Below are 19624 nucleotides of genomic sequence, written 5' to 3'. Positions count from 1 at the left end.
CTCCGTCTCCCCTCGTGTTCATTACAGATGATTACAAATTTTATTTGAAAACGCGTTCTTTTATTTGTATTATCTTTTACCAGATCTAATGTGTTATATTCTACTACATTTATTTAACATTTCCACAAACTTCAAGGTTTTTCCTTTCAAATGGTGTCAAGAATATGCATATCTTTGCTTCAGGTCCTGAGCTACAGGCAGGTAGATTTGGGTATGTCATTTTAGGTGAAAATTGGAAAAAAGGGGCGGATACTTAAGAGATTTCATCAGGTAAACTGTAAATGACACACCTTCACATACATACAGTACACGCATGTCCATGCACACAGACACCCACCCACACAAAAGTCAATGAGTCAATGGAAGGGGCACTGACTCTGTGGTCAGTTCTTCATGATTGTAGACATTTCCACATGATTTCAGATGGATGCCTAATGTGCAGGATCCAGTTACTCCAGTCTCACCTTATCCTACATCTAACCTCTCTATCGTGATTCTTAGCAATGTCACTTTGGTGTTGGAAATCACTATCTTTTAACCTATTGCATTATTGCTGTATTATATGATTTGTATTATGTGATCTATTTCATGTGGAAGCAGCAGCACTAAGACAAATGACCCCTCAGGGACAATAAAGTTAATCTTATCTTATCTTTATCTTTGGGTGAGACGAGGCTGAAAAATTCATCCCACCAACCCTTTCATCGATTCCATGCCACTTTTCACCAATACTCACATGGAAATCATATGATGGTGGCTTACGGAGATAGGTGGGATGGACTGAGAGTAGGTGAGGTGTGGGTTTAAAAGCTCATGTTCTGTAACAGTTATGACTTAAACCCCAATTTATAATGTATAAGAACTATCTATCTAGATGTAATGTATATCAAATTACTTTATTCTTGCTATGTCACTACTGTACATTAAAAAAAAAGCCATGTATGTAGAATGTATACGTAACAACATCCCATAGCAGGGTTATGAGATATTTCTGCTTCATAGTTGGACGTATAAACGTCACGAGACTTCCAAAAGCAATTTACAGCTCAATTTGAACGTATTCACTTTCATTGACTATATGCCAGATGTTCAAATCCCTTATAAACACAAAGAACAACCCTTGGATAAGGCTACTATTGTGAAATGATCTTACCTCTTACATAATATTCTTCATTTTATTCTATTCAACAAAAGCATATTGATTTGTAATTACACTCTTTGTTACACTTGTGTAATAACCTATACTTTGTTATTTAAACTCTATTACCATGCAATTATAAAACTATTATAACTAACTCCATTGTTGTTACTAGTTATTACTGTTTATTTACATAGGTATAATAAGGGCAAATTAAGGTGTTACCAGAATATTATTCACAGGCAGTATTTAAATATAGAACTCAATGTACCTCCTGTTTCCTGAAGCAGTCTCCTTTTGTTACTGAATGTTTTCAAGTAAATATGCCACTTAGAACTTATGAACACAGTCAGGGGCATTATGCTCCCCAGAAATCTTAGGATGGCTGTGGTGTGGTCCAGAGGGAGAATTTAGCCTTTTCCTGCAGAGCCCTAATCATTATGCTTAATGTAAAAAAAATATGTCTGTTTTTCTGCATATCTGAGCATACCTCTTGTGCTTTCTGCATCCTCCTGACTGGTGATTTTTTTTAAAGAAACAAAATATGCTTCTCTGCACAAATCTGGGTAAAAGATTGAAAGGAAAGTTAATGTTTTTTTTTACATTTAGTTATTGCTTGCTTTTCTAAAGTCTACCAACCTTGCAAGCAGGCATGCCAGCTAAAATAGTTAGACTAGCTACTCTAACGTGATTGATAGCCTGAAATGGCTTCTTGGTAGCTAATTATAAGGTTGGGAGATTGGGAACCTATCTGGTCTAGCTAAAGCCAACTTAATACAATTCCTAGGTGGCTAATAGTTTTACAGAGAAACAACAACAACAACAACAAAAACGACAACAAAAGTAAAAAAAATATTAAACAGGACAAATCTGAGTCGGCACGTGCCCTTGTGCCCCCTATGGGCATGATGCCTCTGAACACAGTTCAACCTCCCACACACTGCATTTAGTCTATGTGCTTCAAGTGCCACTTCTCCTTGTCTCCTTTACTTACACTGTCAGACGCTAGGTTCTATTGGCTCAGTTAGCAGAGGCCTACTGTACGTTCCGCCACGTTCCTCCCTGAATAAAACGACAACAAGAATACCAGGTTGTAACGTACAGAACCTGTAACGACACAAGAGTAGCCCTACGGCAAATTGTTGCCAAATATAAACCAGAGACAAGGCACGGATGAAAGCGGTACTGCCCTTTTGTATCCGTGACGACAGCAGACATTCCAAAATCACAAGGGAGGAATGTTCCGAGGACCTGGGGGCAGATGCTTTGCCCAAAGGGGGGAATTCAGGTGCTGCACACCTGGAAACCAAACTCAACCGAAATAAACGGATGTGTAGTGTACATCTCAGCAACAGAAGCTAAACTGTAAAACCATGACATGTTTAAAATAACCTTAGTTACCCTAGAGACAGTATCATGTTACCATTTAGGGATTGGCTGGAGGACAGGGTGTTTGTGTCAGGTGTAAAATCAGGTAGAACAGGTTCCTGGTTGTTCTGATCTGACTTCCCTGCATTGCCCCGCCCCTTCACTGGCCTATCGTTCCCTCTAACTCATACGCCGGCTGTTTCGTGGAGAGATCTCACTGCCTTCCTCACACCTGTTCCCTGTAACCACCTGACCGAGCACCAGAAAAAGGTATGTGGCGATGGTGATTTTAATAACGTAGCGCTATTTCACCATTTCTTCTCTATGGGAGATGTATGGTAGACGTTGAGTTGTTCTGACACTTATATGTGTTAGGTATTTTTGTAAGGTTACAGACTCGCCAGAAATTTGATTAGTTCAATGATAACGCCACAAAGCGAATGAGAGAAATCCATCCGATTGTAAATGTCATACCACTTTCGAATGAAACAGAATGATCATATTGCAGTGTCGGGGTTTAAAGTTGCTCTTAGTAGTTGTCCACCAGTCAGGCAAACCAATATACATGTGTCATCCCATCCAGACTATTCTTTTATCAATGCAGATTCAGGTAATTGTCAAGCGTATATGGGTTTCTTGCTTAATGTCTGAGGGGACTCAAATGGTGTTATTAACCCAACTTTATTTTGACCAAACCAAATATGTAGAGTTGGAAGAGGACACAAACCTAACAAACCACAAACCTAACACTCAGAATGATTGAAGGAGGATAACATTTCACCAAATGCATAGTCTACAATGACTGAGTTAATCATGACACTTTCTCTATGATTAAATTGAAATAAAATAATGTATGATAAGCAGTCCCAACAGACGGAATACATTATTTCAAATATGTTATTTTGTTTTTTATCATGCTATCAAAATCTGTTCAACCCTTGGCTTTGAGGATATTTCTGAAGGGGAAATGCTAGCCAGAACATTCATGTGTGCTTTGACAACACTGCAGAATGCATATTTAGTATGCTAACAGGAAATATCGCCGTTCATCCCAGATTGACTCAACTAAAGTACATGGGAGTCTCCCCATAGTTACACCCTGAATGATTATTGCATTGACATTCATTTAGTCTATTGTCCCCAAAACTGAGTTGGCAGACTCTTATCATATTGATTACAAAAACATTGGGAGTTTGCTTCCATTCAGGGGCAATAATTTTCCTCCTAACCCTGACCAGGCCTTATAAAAATTGAGGTCAAAGCCAAACTGATAGCATCAACACTTCATCTCCTGGATTGGTATGAATATATTATAACTCTATTAAAAGATAACGGTAGAGTCAAGTCAGCCAAACCCCCATGAGAGCTTGCTTTTTTTTTGTATTACAGGGTGACCATTTGTTTCAGAACATGGGGAATATGAAATACTTCATGGGAATCTTGGGAATTCATAAAGTCCTTGTCTCGCCTTAATCAATTTAACTATTCATACATTTAATTCATTCTTGGTGACTGGTTGCCTAAGAAAAATGATGTACAATACTGTATATTCTCTACTTATAATCAATGGTGGCCTGCAGACCAGGCCAAAATGGGACAATACATTTTTTTAATTATTTTTTTTACATTTGTGGAGAACCAATGTATCTAACAAAAATACTTTTGTTTACGTGTTGATTGTTGTTCAGAACACAAACGAGAGAGACGGGATATGGACCTTTATTCAATCATCACCGCTGTTTTGCTTCTGCAACTGCAAGGTTTTCATGTGGCCTTGCTCCAGACACCAACAAACTCTCCAGGACGGACGATCGATCAAAGTTGGCTTCGTCAACTGTTCAAATCCAAGCTCAACAAGACATCAGAAGCTCCGTTCAATGACTTGGATGATATGAACCAGGAGGGTACTGAGTCAACAGATGACTCTGCTTGGGGTATCACAGATGGTTACATGTCATCTAGTGGGGAACAGGACGACATCCAGGACACAAATGAGACTTCTGGTGATGTTATGATTGGCACCACAATGCCACCAGAGTTGCCAGATGCTACAGCGGAGGACCCAGAATCGCCAGCGACCGCTGTTGAATCTCCAGAAACCACTGTTGCACCAGAACCCCCAGTGAGTGTTGCCTTAAACTCAAGCCAAGTTTTCAATGCAACTGGAGAGGACAGTGGACTCCAAACTACCACCACCACTCCAATCACAGAAAACTCAAATGGCTCTAATTACATGTCCAATGACACTGAATTGAATGAGACAATCACAGCTCCAGACACCAATAGCACAGATGAGGCCGGTCTAGATCCTGATGCTGAGAATGGGGTAACCAACACTACAGAGGACAGCCATAATGTAACGACTGCAGTACCAGAAGGACCAGAGCCATCAAGTGAACCATCCACAGCTTCCCCCACCACAGAGCTCTCCTTGGATTCACCTGGGACTACAACTGCCAAAATCATCCCAGAAACTACAACAACCACAGGTCCCAGCACAACGACAGACATGATGGAAACTGGTGCCGCTTCAGGGAACAACTCTGCGAGAGGTGAGGAGACAGTGTCTAAGTATCTGGTACATTCTTTGTCTCAAGGGTACCTGCTGTGTGCACCTGTAACCTACTTACTTGCTTGGTCAAGGGAGCCTGTAACAACTTTTAAGGAAATACCAAGAGATCACAACAATGTTTAAATTTGGATATGTTCACTTCACATAACCATTGTGATATTGTTTTAAATGTTTTGGGAGAGGCATTCATGAATGAGTCAGCAACCAGACAAAGACAAAGCAGTCAAAAAGTTACAAATAACCACCGAGTATTCGATTTGAACATCGGAGGGACCTAGTTAGAAAGTAACACAATATCCAACAACGCTCAAAGGGCAGTTATCTTATATCACCATCGTCTTTTTTACAAACCGCTTTCTTTCCGGTCTCTCCCTGACCCACATTTGACAGATCTCTATTTTTTTTCATTGTCAAAGCACAAACTCCCCTTCTTTCACCGGCTGGGCAGGGTTGAGTTTCAGACACTATCTACATGCCCACAGTGAGTAGAGGCTTCCATTACAAATGCCTTCTCCAGGGGACAAAATACCCCTGTGTTAGCCTGTCTACAGGAAGGAGGAGGTCAGTAACTGAGGTTCATTACTGCAGTACAGGGCGTGAGAGTACTACTCTCCAGTTTCTAACATACTTAGCAAGGGAATTTTTGAGTGGGTGAGTGATGACATTCATTAAAGGAGGATATCCCTAATTTTGACAGGTTATAACTGATTTACGTGTATTTCTTCACGCAATTAAAATTCAATTGCATCCTTTTCAAAAATGTACACACGATTTGCCAGGTACAGTCATGAATTTGAATATGTAGTAACTACTTCTGTCAAACTTGACTATAAATAATTGGAAAAGTGTGCTGAAAAACATTGTTACCATTGGGAGAAACCTCATACATTTCTGCCAGTGATTAGTTTATACTGTGGCTTGTTTGACCTGTTTGTTTATCTCATTTGCATGTGGCTTTACAGATTTTCCATAGTTAGTACAGCATGCTAGCTATGTATTGCAGTCTCTTTATGCAATACTTATTAATCAATTGACAACGCGTACTGGCTATTACCTTTTCTTTAGGGAACATGGAGAGAAAAGGTGTAGAGTTTCACACAACCATGTCACACAAAAGTACACAATATCTGGACCTAGATCATATTTTCTCTATTCATGGGTTGCACCTCCGTCACTTGATAGCGTCACGCCATTGTTACACTAAAAATAAAAGATTCCAGGAGGATCCTTTAGGGATTCTTCAAATTGAAACTGTAGAGTAACACCTATAAGTTATTTGAAGAACCCTTTAAAACGAGTCTGGCGTGTTGCTGTTGATGTCCTCTGTAGACTATGAATAGCCAGAATGATTTTGCAATGCATGGTGATCTAACAGGTTTCCTGTTATATTCATCCGAGGTGTAGGGAAGGTGAAGTCTGTGAATACAAGAAATATATAATTATACAGATGATTAACAAAGTGTGCACACAACAGTATTCATACCTTGTTTTTTGTGGTAAATGTGAATGAAAACAAATGGTTAACTTATGACTAAGGTTTTCATACACATTCCTTGTCCATAGTGAAGAGGACTCTGGGATCTTCATTGGAGAGGTAAGGGAGGAGGAAGATGGCTGCTGTGACAGAGTCCTATGAGGTTTTAGAGAATTTAAATGAACTGTTGAGCATACATGTGATCTGCATATTATTATGAGGCAAACCACTACTAATTGTACATACAAAGGCACACACAAATAACTGAGCAGTTCAGGCATCTGCGCACAATGCAGCTATATTTTAAAGATATTCTTACCTCTTTGTTGATTGATATCCATTGAATTGTGTCCATTTTCTGTATTAGAAAGAATTGTAAAAAGGGACAAAGTGTCCAACAACAGCCATTTGAAAAAATATGAAAGATAGATGGTATAAATCATAAAACAATATAAATTTAGATCATACAATAGAGAAACCTGACCTTAAATTGAGGAGATCTTTCAATTTTCCAGTTAAATGCCTGTACCTGCTGTCATCTCAAATCCAAATGTTTCAGTTGGGTAGTTAGGTTCCTGCAAGAACCACCAAGAACTTAAAAGGTTCCTCGATGAAACCCACCTCAAATGTGGTTCTTGGAAAAACCTTTTGGGGGAATTTTTCAGTGCCAAGAACCGTAACGTTCTTCGATGAACTTTGATGATCTTAAAAGAACCCTTGATGAACCCCACATTTTTAGAGTGAACATTCATTCTAAAGACACCTCAGCCACAGTAGACCCCAAAAGTTGAGTGGTGCCCAGTCATCTCAAACGGTGACTAATGACTGTTTCATCTAAAATTACACTACATTCTTAGAAAAAAAGGTGCTATCTAGAACCTAAAGGGTTCTTTGGCTGTACCCATAGGAGCACCCCTTGATGAACCCCTTTTGGTTCCACGTATAAATAACCCTTTTCGGTTCCAAGTAAAACCCTTTCCACAGAGGGTTCTACATGGAACCCAAAAGGTTTCTACCTGGAACCAAAAATGGTTCCCATATGGGGACAGCCAAACAACCCCTTTGGAACCCCCTTTTCTAAGAGTGTATAGCGGTGACATTGCGTAACAGTTGGCAAATAATTAGTAGGAAACAACTTTGCCATTGTTATGATGTCAACAGTATGCATGTCAATCTTTCTTGAATCAAAGTAGAGAAGAGATTGACTGCATCAATTTCTGTTTTTGTGAGAAATACTATTGTGTTAAATTTCTAATTGTTTGTATAATCAACTTACATAGCTCTGAGACGTACTTACCTCACCAGGGGTCTCTTGACAGTCCCCAAATCCAGAACCAATTAAAGGCAATTCACAGTATTATGTAGAGCCATGATCACATGGAACTCCCTTCCATCTCAAAATGTTCTTTAAAAAACAAATAAACAACACCTCACTGCACAAAGTGTTCTTATTTTGTTCTTATTTTTTTATTTCAAAATTGTGTAGTTCAGTCCTTGAGCTGTTCTTGTCTATTGATGTTCTGTATTATGTCATGTTTTGTGTGTACCCCAGGAAGAACTAATGGGGATCCTAATAAAATAAAATACAAATACAAATACCAAATTTACTTTAGACAGATGGCAATGTTGCCGTTAGCTAGCAGTTCTTAAAAAATACCTAGCATTCCCAGAGTTAGCTAGCTAAAATCCGATGCTCTCCCCACAATCGTAGCTAGCTAGCTAGCTAACGTAATACTACATCTAATGTTAATCTGATGACAAATGTTTTTTCTACTAAGTATTTGCCTCCTTTAGAAATGGCAATGGTATTTCCAAGCAACTATAATGCAGTTCTTCATCAGTGACAGTTGACAATGCATTGAGTGGAACGTTCAGTCAGGAGTCAGGCTTAAACATTCAAAACAATATTGTGATGAAATGTGTAAGCCAGGACCATGAATACCCCACTTTACGCCAAATGTAAACGCAGGGTGTGCTCCTTTAACATTGTTTTAAAGTGTTGCGAGAAAATAGAAAGTGAGGTTAACAAGCTTAGTCTTCAGATAAGGAGATGTCAGGGAAGTAAACATTTGAATTTCCAAATGTGATGACCGAGATTATGAAAGCTTATTCGAAGAGGGGAAATTGTTGTTCATGGTAAACATGTTGTGACTGACAGTTAAATAGTCATCAGTAGCACCTTAGAGGCTGCTGCCCTATATACATAGACTTGAAATCACTGGCTAATAATGGAACACTGGTCACGTTAATAATGTTAACATATTTTGCATTACTCATCTCATATATACTGTATTCTATTCTACTGTATCTTAGTCTATGTATTACTCATCTCATATATTCTGTATTCTATTCTACTGTATCTTAGTCTATGCCACTCCTACATTGCTCATCCAAATATGTATATATTCTTAATTCCATTCCTTTCCTTTGGATTTGAGTGTATTGTGTGTATTGTTGTGAAATTGTTACATATTACTTGTTAGATATTGCTGTACTGTTGGAGCTAGAAACACAAGCATTTCGCTATACCCGCAATAACATGCTAAACACGTGTATGTGACCAATACATTTTGACTCAAGACATTTCAGCTTTTCATTTTTTATGAATTAAAAAATAAATAATCTAAAAACAAAGTTCCACTTTGACATTATGGCTAGATCAGTGACACAAAGTCTCAATTTCAATTCATTTTAAATTCAGGCTGTAACAGAACAAAATGTGGAAAAAGTAAAGGGGTGTGAATACTGTCTGAAGGCACTGTATCGATTGTGTGATAATTTCACAAATTATGTGAAACGACAATGAAATACTGATACACTTTACACTTTTCATTTGTCTGACATTGGTTAATTATTGGTTTCACTAATAGATTCAACGTGATTAAATAGATGGAAACCTTTTACTGAAATGCAATGAAACCTGTTATTTTCACACATGGTAATTGCACTGATTGTGGTAGTCTAATTACATGGCTGGGAAATAGTACTGTCTATTGAGTTGAGTCTAGTCATGTAAAAGAGGGCTCTATATCCTTTTGTACATTTATTTTTAAACACACATTTTTTGACTCAATTATAGGAAGAATGGTACTTTATTTGGTTAGTACCAAGTATATGGTTTGTACTGTATATGATTTGTAGATGTTCAATAACTTGTACAACATTTCAATGTTCAATAACTTCAACAACATTTCAACTTACTGTCCTCTAACCCTAACCTTAATTCTTACCCTAACACTTATTCTAAACCTATCCCTAACGATAACCGTAACCGTAAGCACTTGCCTATCAACAGATACTTTATTAATAGTATGACCATCTGTAGATAATCTATATGGAACTGTCCAAATAAAGTATGACCGGAAGAATATTTTATGATACATAAATATGTTACTCCAGACAAAATGTATTGCACCATATATTCGAATTCCACCAATATTAGAACCTTGTATTTGCAATGTTTTTCCCTCCTCGTTTTCATGTATATTTTTGCGATGAATGTATTTTTGTTTTCAAAGGCTTGGCCTCAGATGCAGTGCAGAACAAGAAGAAGAGTGAGGCATGGGGTGCCATCCTGGGCACAGGAGTGGCAGTGTGCTTTGTGGCGATGGTGGTCTTTGTCATCCGGAGAAGGAGAGGCCGACGGGATTTCACACACAGGAAGCTGGTTGAGGAATTCCCCTCAGACCCAGGTAGGCAGTTGCCTTTTATGATTTCCTGGCATATTTTCTATCTGATAGCACTGAATAAATGAATAGGAAAGCACCTGTTGTCATAAATCGGCCATGCAAAATCTATTTTTCTCACTCCTAGTTCAACAACTGGACAACAGTGAGCCTTTGGATTTGAAATATGATGGTTCAGCTTACTACAATCCTGGATGCCAAATGGACAACATCCAAATGGCCAACTTTCCACGAGGACATCAAAATTGAAAAGGGCTCCAAGTCTAACTTTAAACACGTTAAAGAAGACTTTCATATACAAAATACTTATTGAGACCCAACATATGCAATAACGTGCATAAATATCTTTAACAGAATGTTAAGTCATAGATTTTTATTATTATTATTATTATTTTCTTCTTCTAAGGGGTGGATCAGCTTAATATTGCGGAAAGATTGTTGCTTCCATCAATGTAACTGTCTGCATCATTTCCCATCCCCCATATATTTTTTGGGGTAAATATATATATATCCATATACATACACATATAAATATATATACACATACACATACCTATATACACATACTTTTTTTTAGAATATGCCTTTACCCTAACCCTAACCCTAACCCTAACCCTAACCCCTACCACCCTTCCCCCAACTGGAGTAAACTAATAAACACTTAGGCTTCTACCTTCAGTATATGCATCTTATACACATTTTACAGACACCATCTATTTTACAGTAATTCTATTTTGTTTGTTTTTAGTCCTTCCTCTATTTCCGATGTCCATCCAGTTTGATTTCTATTTGTAACAGTGCTATTTCACAAAATTTCTCAACCTATATACATTTTACAGACCCCGTATGTTTTACATTGGTTATCTTGTTATTGGTCCGACCCTTCAGCTCCATCCGTTTTGGATTTCTATTTGCCATATATTTTTCAACTGTGCTGTGATGTTTGACAAAAGTACAGAACCTTTCTATTCTCATAGCTTCTATAGATTGTAAATTAAAAATAAAACATTTTTTGCTAAAATAATTATTATATTATTGATTGATTGACTATGGCTTTTCAAATGTTAAGTTATAGATTTACTGCACCCTAATGCGTTGGTTATGTGGGCTTAGGGGTGTAAACCAAAAAACTATGGGAATTTGAGAATATGTGTTTGGAGATTTATTTATTATTATTTTGGAAAATTGGAATTATATGTTTACGCACCTGATTTAAGGTTTTGTTGTGTTGTTATTTCCAAAAGTACAACCCCCAGAATGAATACAAACTTTACGTAACTTAGACATACACAAAAATCTTGCATTGATCTCAATGGGAAAAATATAATGCATGGATCTCAAGTTAGGATTCTAGATACTTCAATTCAGTCTATAATAGAAGCAGTAAAAGTCAAAAATTAAGACTTGATTGTCTGCTATATTTCCAAGATGGTTTGACAAAGGGAACTAAAAATGTCTTAGACATGAAGACCTGCACTAAAATAAGGTTATTTCTTTACCTTATTCTATTTCACAATTTAACCACAGGTAAACAGTAACATACTGTTTAATAATTTTAATCAACCCAAATTAGAAGTTATTATTATACTGTACCTCTGTCTATTACATCCTTTCTCAAGGGGATTATGTGTAAAGAGCAATTGCCACTGCCATTATTTTTAATGGCTGACTATTAAAGCCAGGGTTGGAAGACCTTTTAAGTTATCAAGAAACCTGGAATTCTTATTTGAAAGAATAAAATGCCACCTTTATTTATGTAAAAAGCTGAGGTATGGGCATGGAGAAATGTAACCACTCTCAATTCAAATTGAGAGCGATGCATGCAAGGAGTAACCATTCATGATATCACAATTATAGTTTTAACCATGCTTTGAGGCTAAACAGTGTTTGTTTAGATTTACATTATTTACCTTTTGGGTTCTGATGGGGTAAGACAGTTGAACTAAGCTCATGAGGCATTTATAAGATATACTTATTGGCATCCTTGATAAAGTCGAGCAAAGAAATACTGTATAAAATAAATAATACAAATACTGAGCAATATATTTTAAACTAATACAATTGCGCAGAGAAAGATATTTTGTTTAACAAGTAACAAGTAATACAAACAAAAAGATAGTAGGGCGGAAGGTAGCCTTGCGGTTAAGAGCGTTGGGCCAATAACCGAAAGGTTGCTGGTTTGAATCCACAAGCCAACTAGGTAAAAAAATATGTCGATGTGCCCTTGAGAAAGGCACTTAACCCTTATAGCTCCTATAAGTCGATCTGGATGAGTGTCTGCTAAATTACTAAAATGTAGATAGGGGTCAAAATTATTGACACCCCTGTTTTCAAAACTCTAGCACCCTTCCCTTGTGAGGATAATGACACCTTTTTGTCAGTGGTTTAAAGTGCTTAAGGAAAAATAATTTAAAGTACTACTTAGCCATTTTGGGGGGTATCCGGACTATATTATTTATATTTTTTACAACTTTTATTTTTACTTCACTACATTCCTAAAGAAAATGAAGTAATTTTTACTTCATACATTTTCCCTGACACCCCCAAAAAATAAGTTTTAGCAGGACAAGAAAATGGTCCAATTCACATACTTATCAAGAGAACATCTGACATGGCGTACTCATTGAACACAAAATGCTTGGTTTGTAAATGTCTGAGTGTTGGAGTGTGCCCCTGGCTATCCGTAAATAAAATAAAACATTTACTTGTGCCATCTGGTTTGCTTAATATAAGGAAATTTGAAATGATTTATACTTTGGGAGGGATCCAGGGTGGCCCGCTCATTAGGCAGGATTAGGCAGCAGCCTATGGTGGCAGATTGACATGGGTGGTATTTTCTGAGCTAAACTGACCAAGACGCACCTCCAACAACACATAAAATCTTATATATACACTGAACAAAAATATAAAACGCAACATGCAACAATTTCAATGATTTTACTGAGATAGAGTTCATATAAGGAAATCAGTCAATTGAAATAAATTAATTAGGCCCTAATCCATGGATTTCACTGTCTGGTTTTCTGAGGCAACAGAATAGGGTTCTTAGAACTCTGTGTCTGTGTGAACTGGGAGGAGCCTCTGAGATTAAACGCTGTCAGTCGATTTACAATGGCTTCATTCCATGATTAGTGTCTGTGTGCCTGTCTGTCGGTGCCAGGGAGACCCAATCTCCAGTTTATTTATCCCATATGGAAGATGAACACTTGACATAATCATTTGAGGGAAGGTGTTCTATGTTACATTTAGTATTTTTATATAAACAAGTAGTAAATGACCTAGAGACAGAAACCTGGCGCAATGTAAATCTTGCTGTCTGTTGCTTGACATCTCAATGTACCGTTGTATAATTCTAGAGATAAATTGATTCATATTATGTAATATAAATCAATTTGTTATCTCATGAAAGCACACAAATCTTTCATTTTAGGCAAACAATACATGCTTTTACTCTGCTTTGGCTTAAGAGCACCCCTCGGGCAAAAGTTCTATATAGCTTCTTTAACATAATTGCCTGAACGAGCAGCGGAGGACAGTTGCAACAGGTTTGGATGTGTGCTCTAGATACACAGTGATCCAGCTCGTGGATCTCGGTGAAACACTGAGAGGAATGGCAGGCATGCCTTACTCTCTAACTGCAATTTGGGTCAGTCCAGATGGAGCTGAGAGAGGTGCAGCTGCTATCACAGAGGGTGTTCAGGAAGCGACTTTCCTCTCTTCACCCCCACCAACCTGCTCAGTTGATTTTGATAAAGAGAAAACTGTCTTTCTAAAAAAGAAAAAATGGTTCATGGCAGTGTATCGCATCTCCTTTTCAAAAGGGGGCGCCATAGCATAAGTAATACTATAATACTGCTAGTGCTGAGAGATTTGGTTTAGCAGCTGCCTACCTGCTGCTTGCGGCGTTACAGATTCTGTGATAGAAATGTTAAGGTCATTTCCAATTCAGCCGACATATGCAGAATTTACCATAAATGCAGTCTCCGCTGAATAGCTGAACTTCCGCAATGTGGATTGAGTAGAGCCCCAGGTGTTAGCCAAGCCTGGGTAGCTGCTAGTTGCAGGCCAGACAGCACAGAATGGAGGAAAACAAAACACACGTCAGCATTAAGGAGGTCAGCTAAATTCCCTTTTCTTGTAAGGGAACCAAGCAGCTGTCAAGGAAAGGCTTGCATGCCTATTGTGCAAAGGCAGCCTCAAAGCCCGTAGCACATCCATTGAGACAGAGGTGAAATTAACAATCACGTTACGGAGGAAAAATGGCAGGTTTCCTCTTTGCAAAGACAGATTGATGCGAAACTGGCACCCTGCATGTATGTATTTGTTGTTTATCCACTGTGCAGTTTGGACTCCCATGAATACGGGGTATGAATGAATATACACTGTGTACAAAACATTAGGTACACCTTCCTAATATTAAGTTGCAACCCCTTTTGCCCTCAGAACAGCCTAAATCCGTCAGGGCATGGACTCTTCAAGGTGTCGAAACTGTTGCACAGGGATGCTGTCGTATGTTGACATGTTGACCCAAGTTGGCAGTATGTCCTTTGGGTGACGGATCAATCTTGATACACATGGGAAACTGTTGAGCATGAAAAACCCACCAACATTGCAGTTCTTGACACACTCAAACCGGTGCATCTATTACCATATCCCGTTAAATATTTTCTCTTGCCTATTCATCCATGTCTCAATTGTCTGGTCTCAGAGCAAAGTCTTAAAAATCCTTCTTTAAGCTGTCTCCTCCCCTTCATCTAATGAAAAAAGGTGAAACATCTACATTGATTGAAGTGAATTTAACAAGTGACATCAATAAGGGATATTAGCTTTCACCTGGATTCAGCTTGCCAGTCTACATCATGGAAAGAGCAGGTGTTCCTAATGTTTTGTACATTGTGTACTTCACGCATACAACTCAGAGAGATAGGAGCGCTCCATTTGAGTTTTTAAGAGCCACTTTAAGCATGTTTTATATATATATATTTCATACACTTTTCATCATTTTTATATTTCATACGACATCAAAGTGATGTGCTTAAGCACACTAATTAACCCTCAAAACAGACTGCCCTTTACTAGTCCAGCAATCCTTCGAGACCAGAAGTGCCTCTCTCATTCCATGGAGGTCCTAGTGTCTGCAGGTTTTGTGTTTTTCCTTTCAATTAAGCCCTAGACAACCAGGCGTAGGGAGTTCCTTACTAATAAGTGGTCTTAATTCATCACTTAAGTACAACCAAGGAGCGAAAACTCGCAAGCCCTCCGCGGAATGAGTTTGGCACCTGTGTTCTAGACTTTGGAGGTCCTTTTTGATGTACTGTAGTTATGACATAAAAATGGGTGCTGTTTTCCCCTCTACTTCCTACCTCATATTGACCAGTTGGGAATGGTTATATATAGTTCCTTGAGCAGATTTCCCTGAGTACAAAGGAATCCACACAATTCATGAATTTATTTGTGCGTACACTTGGTTAAAAAAATGGATTTCCATACCAAGAGTGTTGAATGATTTATTTATATTTGTTTGCCAAAAGAAGTGTTGACCTGAACAATTAGTGTGATTCAAAAGTAAGAGGACAATGAACAAAACTGCTATTATGAAATACAACATGATCTGAAAGAAGCAGGGTGGCTAATAGCTAATAATATCGAGTCACATGCATCCACACACACAATCTAGAGAAAATTAGGCACTATTCGCTGTCTGGCAGCATAATCAGAAACCAATGAAAACCAGACTGGTTTCTGGAGAGAATTTCACTGTCCATAAACAAACAAGATAGTTTAGTGCTGTGTCTGAAATCGTTAGACTATTTGTCAAATCCTTTCATTCTTATTTCGTCAATTTCTCACCACTCTCTCAAAGTGCAGTGGAGGAAAAGGAGGTCTTAGGGAAGGGACCTTCAACCTTCCCTTCAACTGCGCTTGAAAAGGAGGTGAGGAAATGAGGGTAAACAAGGACGGTGGCAGCAAGGATTCGACAGCTAGTAATATTTTGAGACAGCTCAGTGCTGTTTATGGCCTCTCTGTTGGGAAGGAGTTAATTTAACTTCATGCTGCCCCATTGTGGGAGTCCTCATTTCTCCTCTAAGCTCCACCGCCTTTAGATGTGCAAGGCAGGCAAAATCCTGCCACGGTTTCTCACATCTCACATTGCTCTCTCCTCAGCACCACAGCTGGATGCCCTTAGCCTATTGACAGGGTCTCAGACTGTTCTCCTGGAGACGGCACCTGAGGCCTTGTCGACAGACAGCTTTTATTTTATAACCACTTCAGGAAAAGGAAGACCTTCTTAATTCGAGACTGACAGTTGGTTCAGGCGATGGAATTCATTAGCAAAAGCTGACGAATAGAAAATAGTTTGATGACCCCATGAATACCAAATATTTCCCATCAAAACAAATGTGTGCTGCATTTTAAGCCAGTGGGACCAACACATATAAACCGTAGGTATATCTGAAAGTAAGTACTAAATAAATAAATGAAGATTTGGGCCAAATAGTAGGCTTACTGTGTAAGACAAACCCCCACAGCAAAATCAACACAGACTTCTAACTAATGTGCATTATATCCTCATATCGCTTCTAACCAATTCAATGTGTGCAAGGAGCCCACCTCAGCACCTCCGCTCACACGAAAAATGAGGGGGTAACGCACCAGCGGAATTCACTGGGGAAAATGTAGAACAAAAGTAATCAATTATCACACCTCTCACTGCATTCCCTTTGCTTTGGCCCCTTGATTATGTAAGGGAATTAGCTATTGATCAGCTAAGTGAGCCAGCAGGACGGTCACCAGTCAGCCACACAACTCGACGCCATTCCACCAAAGTAGAGCGTCGCTAGTTAAATCATGCCACATTTCACTTGGTTTGTGCCTGAGTTATGACTGAGGAGTGAGTGAATTAACACCCGCCTAATTATATATGGGAGGGAGGCTAATGCCAAGGTCAGCAAAAGTGAGGAAACAAGGCCAGATCTCACACTTTGAGATGCACCGTGCATGCTGCAGCTCTCTCAAAGCACCGCTCTTTATCACAACTATGATCTGTTATCCACCGGCGAGGACCTCTAGGTTTTCACTGTACGCGAGACAGATATTTAGAAACAAAATCCAATCTATTCAAGTCCAAAAGCCAACAGGTAGATTCAATACGATACTCGATAAGCAGTGACGGAATTCACAAAACAAAATAAAGTGTTGTATTGAGTGATTTTGTGCTCCATACGTGAAATGGACTTTTCTGTTCCCAGATACCGTTGTGCTCATAAAAGCTAGTGCTCCGGGAAAAATCTGTAAGGAGAAGCTACAGTACAGTAATGGTGGCCTAAGAGCAACCGATCACTTCATGTGTTCATATATATGAGAATTTAGGACACCGGGAGAGGAGATGTCTGTTGCAGGAGATAATAAAGATGTAGCCTATCACTGTACTCTACTCCATTGACAATAACACACGCTTACTACTGCATAACATCACACATGAGATTGAGTCATTCTGTACTGTCAACGTTCTTTTGAACATTGTTAATAAAAGGTTCAGAAATACTGTCAGCCTTATGCACCTAGCAAGGCAGAGTGAGGGGAACGATAAACGTTTCTCAAAATAAAAGCACTTTGAAATTAAGGAATTGATAGCCTCACATTTTTACCACAGCATGCATGAACAGCTAAATTAGTAGCTGTAAATGAAGCTGTAAAAGGCAGCTAACTACTAGCGCTTCTCAGTTGCCACCTTTATTACAGTTGAATAGGTGACTCACTTGAGGGTTACAATGGGTAACCTGGTCTCAGAGCAAAATGTATTATGTTTTACCTAAAGTCTGTGCCACTCCATTTAGTATGATACAGAATGTTACTTTACAATTGGTTACATTACACTGGCCTACCAATATAATAGCAGTTCTACAATATTATACACATTGTAGGACGTATAGTACGTTACGAACAACAAATCATATGATATGTCATGAATTGCAATTTGTACAATATGTTACACATTTGCAAATACGTATGATATGTTAGACATTCCAATTTGTTGTGGCTAATGTTAGCTAGGTGGCAAATGCTAACATTAACTAGATGGCTAACGTTAGCTAGGCTAGGGGTTAAAGGTAGGGGTTAGGGTTTTCCCAGTGGCCTCGTTTTCCCAGTGGTAGCCATTTTGAATGGGCTATTTGCTTTAGCTCAGTCTCTCTATGAGGCATGGAATTATCATGCTACAGTTGTCTGTTCACACTGATTACTGTTATGCCAGCTTCAAAATATTTTTTTTTATAGGCTCAGGAATAAACAAAGTCTAAATTTAAAAACCTTGGTTTTTGGGCCCTAGTGAATTGTGGTGTCCTGCACCACAGTTGGGAACCAACTAAGTGGCATGTTCTGCTGTCAGTAATTTATGTCCTGCATTATTAGCCCCTTTCTTTTGCATTAAGTGTTCCTCATTGCCAGCTACTGGTTCCTGTGTGTTTCCAGGTCCCCGAGCTCCCATAGTGTGTATCATGCTGTGGCGAAGGCAGGAAGCTGATTAAATCGGCTACATCTGAGTGCACAGAGGACACTGAAAGCTATTCGGAGCCCTGCAATGCAGAGGATAATACTCTTTCAGATGGCATACTGTCATCAAACCAATGTTATCTTCCTTAATGCCATTTTACTCATTCACATCCCCCACAAAGGTGGAAGACAGACAGACTCTTCACTGACTTCAAAGCAATGTTGAAGGACCTGAATCTGTTTCTCAGAGCAAGGACACACAGTACATCACACACTGAGCTTTTAGAACACAAATCAAAGGGCCTGTTTTTTCTTTACTAGTAGCAGCAGTAGTATGTAGCGCAGTTGATAAGAGCATGGCATTTGCAATGACAGGATAGTGGGTTTGATTCACGGGATCACCCTTAACGCATAAGTCAAATATTTGTACGTTGCTTGGGATAAAAGCGTCTGTAAAATGGCTTCTAGTTGTCGTAGTAGCCATAGTATTATCAATCCAAATCATTTGTGTAAGTTCCAGAAATCACATGAAATTCAGCTTGCAGCCACAATTCCATCATGTAAGTAATAACTGTGTGGCTGGAAGACTCTATTGAAACGTTGCTCTGCCAACCAGACCCAAACCTTATAAAACTCAACACCAACCCAACCCAACAAACCACTTACAGTGCCTTCAGAAAGTATTCACACCCCTTGATTTTTCCACATTTTGTTGTGCTACAGCCTGAATTTAAAATAAATTAAATTGAGACGTTTTGTCAATGGCCTATACACAATACCCAATAATGTCGAAGTAAAATTGTTTTTCGAAATGTTTAAACATTTATTAAAAATGAAAAAATGAAATGTATTAAGTATTCAACCCCTTTGTTATGCAAACCTAAGTAAGTTCA

At 38.6% G+C, this 19624-nt stretch overlaps 1 protein-coding gene across 1 annotated transcript; it reads left to right on the top strand.

Annotated features, from left to right (window-relative positions):
- Positions 1-2666: 2666 nt before the first annotated feature.
- On the top strand, positions 2667-11449 carry LOC135505647 (mucin-15-like). Its single transcript, XM_064924698.1, has 4 exons — positions 2667-2776; positions 4195-5058; positions 10071-10244; positions 10366-11449. The coding sequence occupies exons 2-4, from the start codon at positions 4218-4220 to the stop codon at positions 10485-10487; spliced, it is 1137 nt and encodes a 378-aa protein (XP_064780770.1). The 5' UTR covers positions 2667-2776; positions 4195-4217; the 3' UTR covers positions 10488-11449.
- The last annotated feature ends 8175 nt before the right edge of the window (positions 11450-19624 follow it).

This window comes from Oncorhynchus masou, chromosome 2, assembly GCF_036934945.1.
Source record: "Oncorhynchus masou masou isolate Uvic2021 chromosome 2, UVic_Omas_1.1, whole genome shotgun sequence".
Taxonomy (NCBI): domain Eukaryota; kingdom Metazoa; phylum Chordata; class Actinopteri; order Salmoniformes; family Salmonidae; genus Oncorhynchus; species Oncorhynchus masou.
Note: the sequence above shows the minus strand (reverse complement) of the source record. Positions and strands in the feature narration are given on the sequence as shown.

What these genes read in the sequence shown, in the direction of transcription:
- LOC135505647 (XM_064924698.1), top strand. Translation starts at nt 4,218, where the DNA reads ATGGACCTTTATTCAATCATCACCGCTGTTTTGCTTCTGCAACTGCAA. An exon ending in AGGGAACAACTCTGCGAGAG is followed by an intron (nt 5,059 to 10,070) that starts GTGAGGAGACAG and finishes TTGTTTTCAAAG; the next exon opens with GCTTGGCCTCAGATGCAGTG. An exon ending in GGAATTCCCCTCAGACCCAG is followed by an intron (nt 10,245 to 10,365) that starts GTAGGCAGTTGC and finishes TCTCACTCCTAG; the next exon opens with TTCAACAACTGGACAACAGT.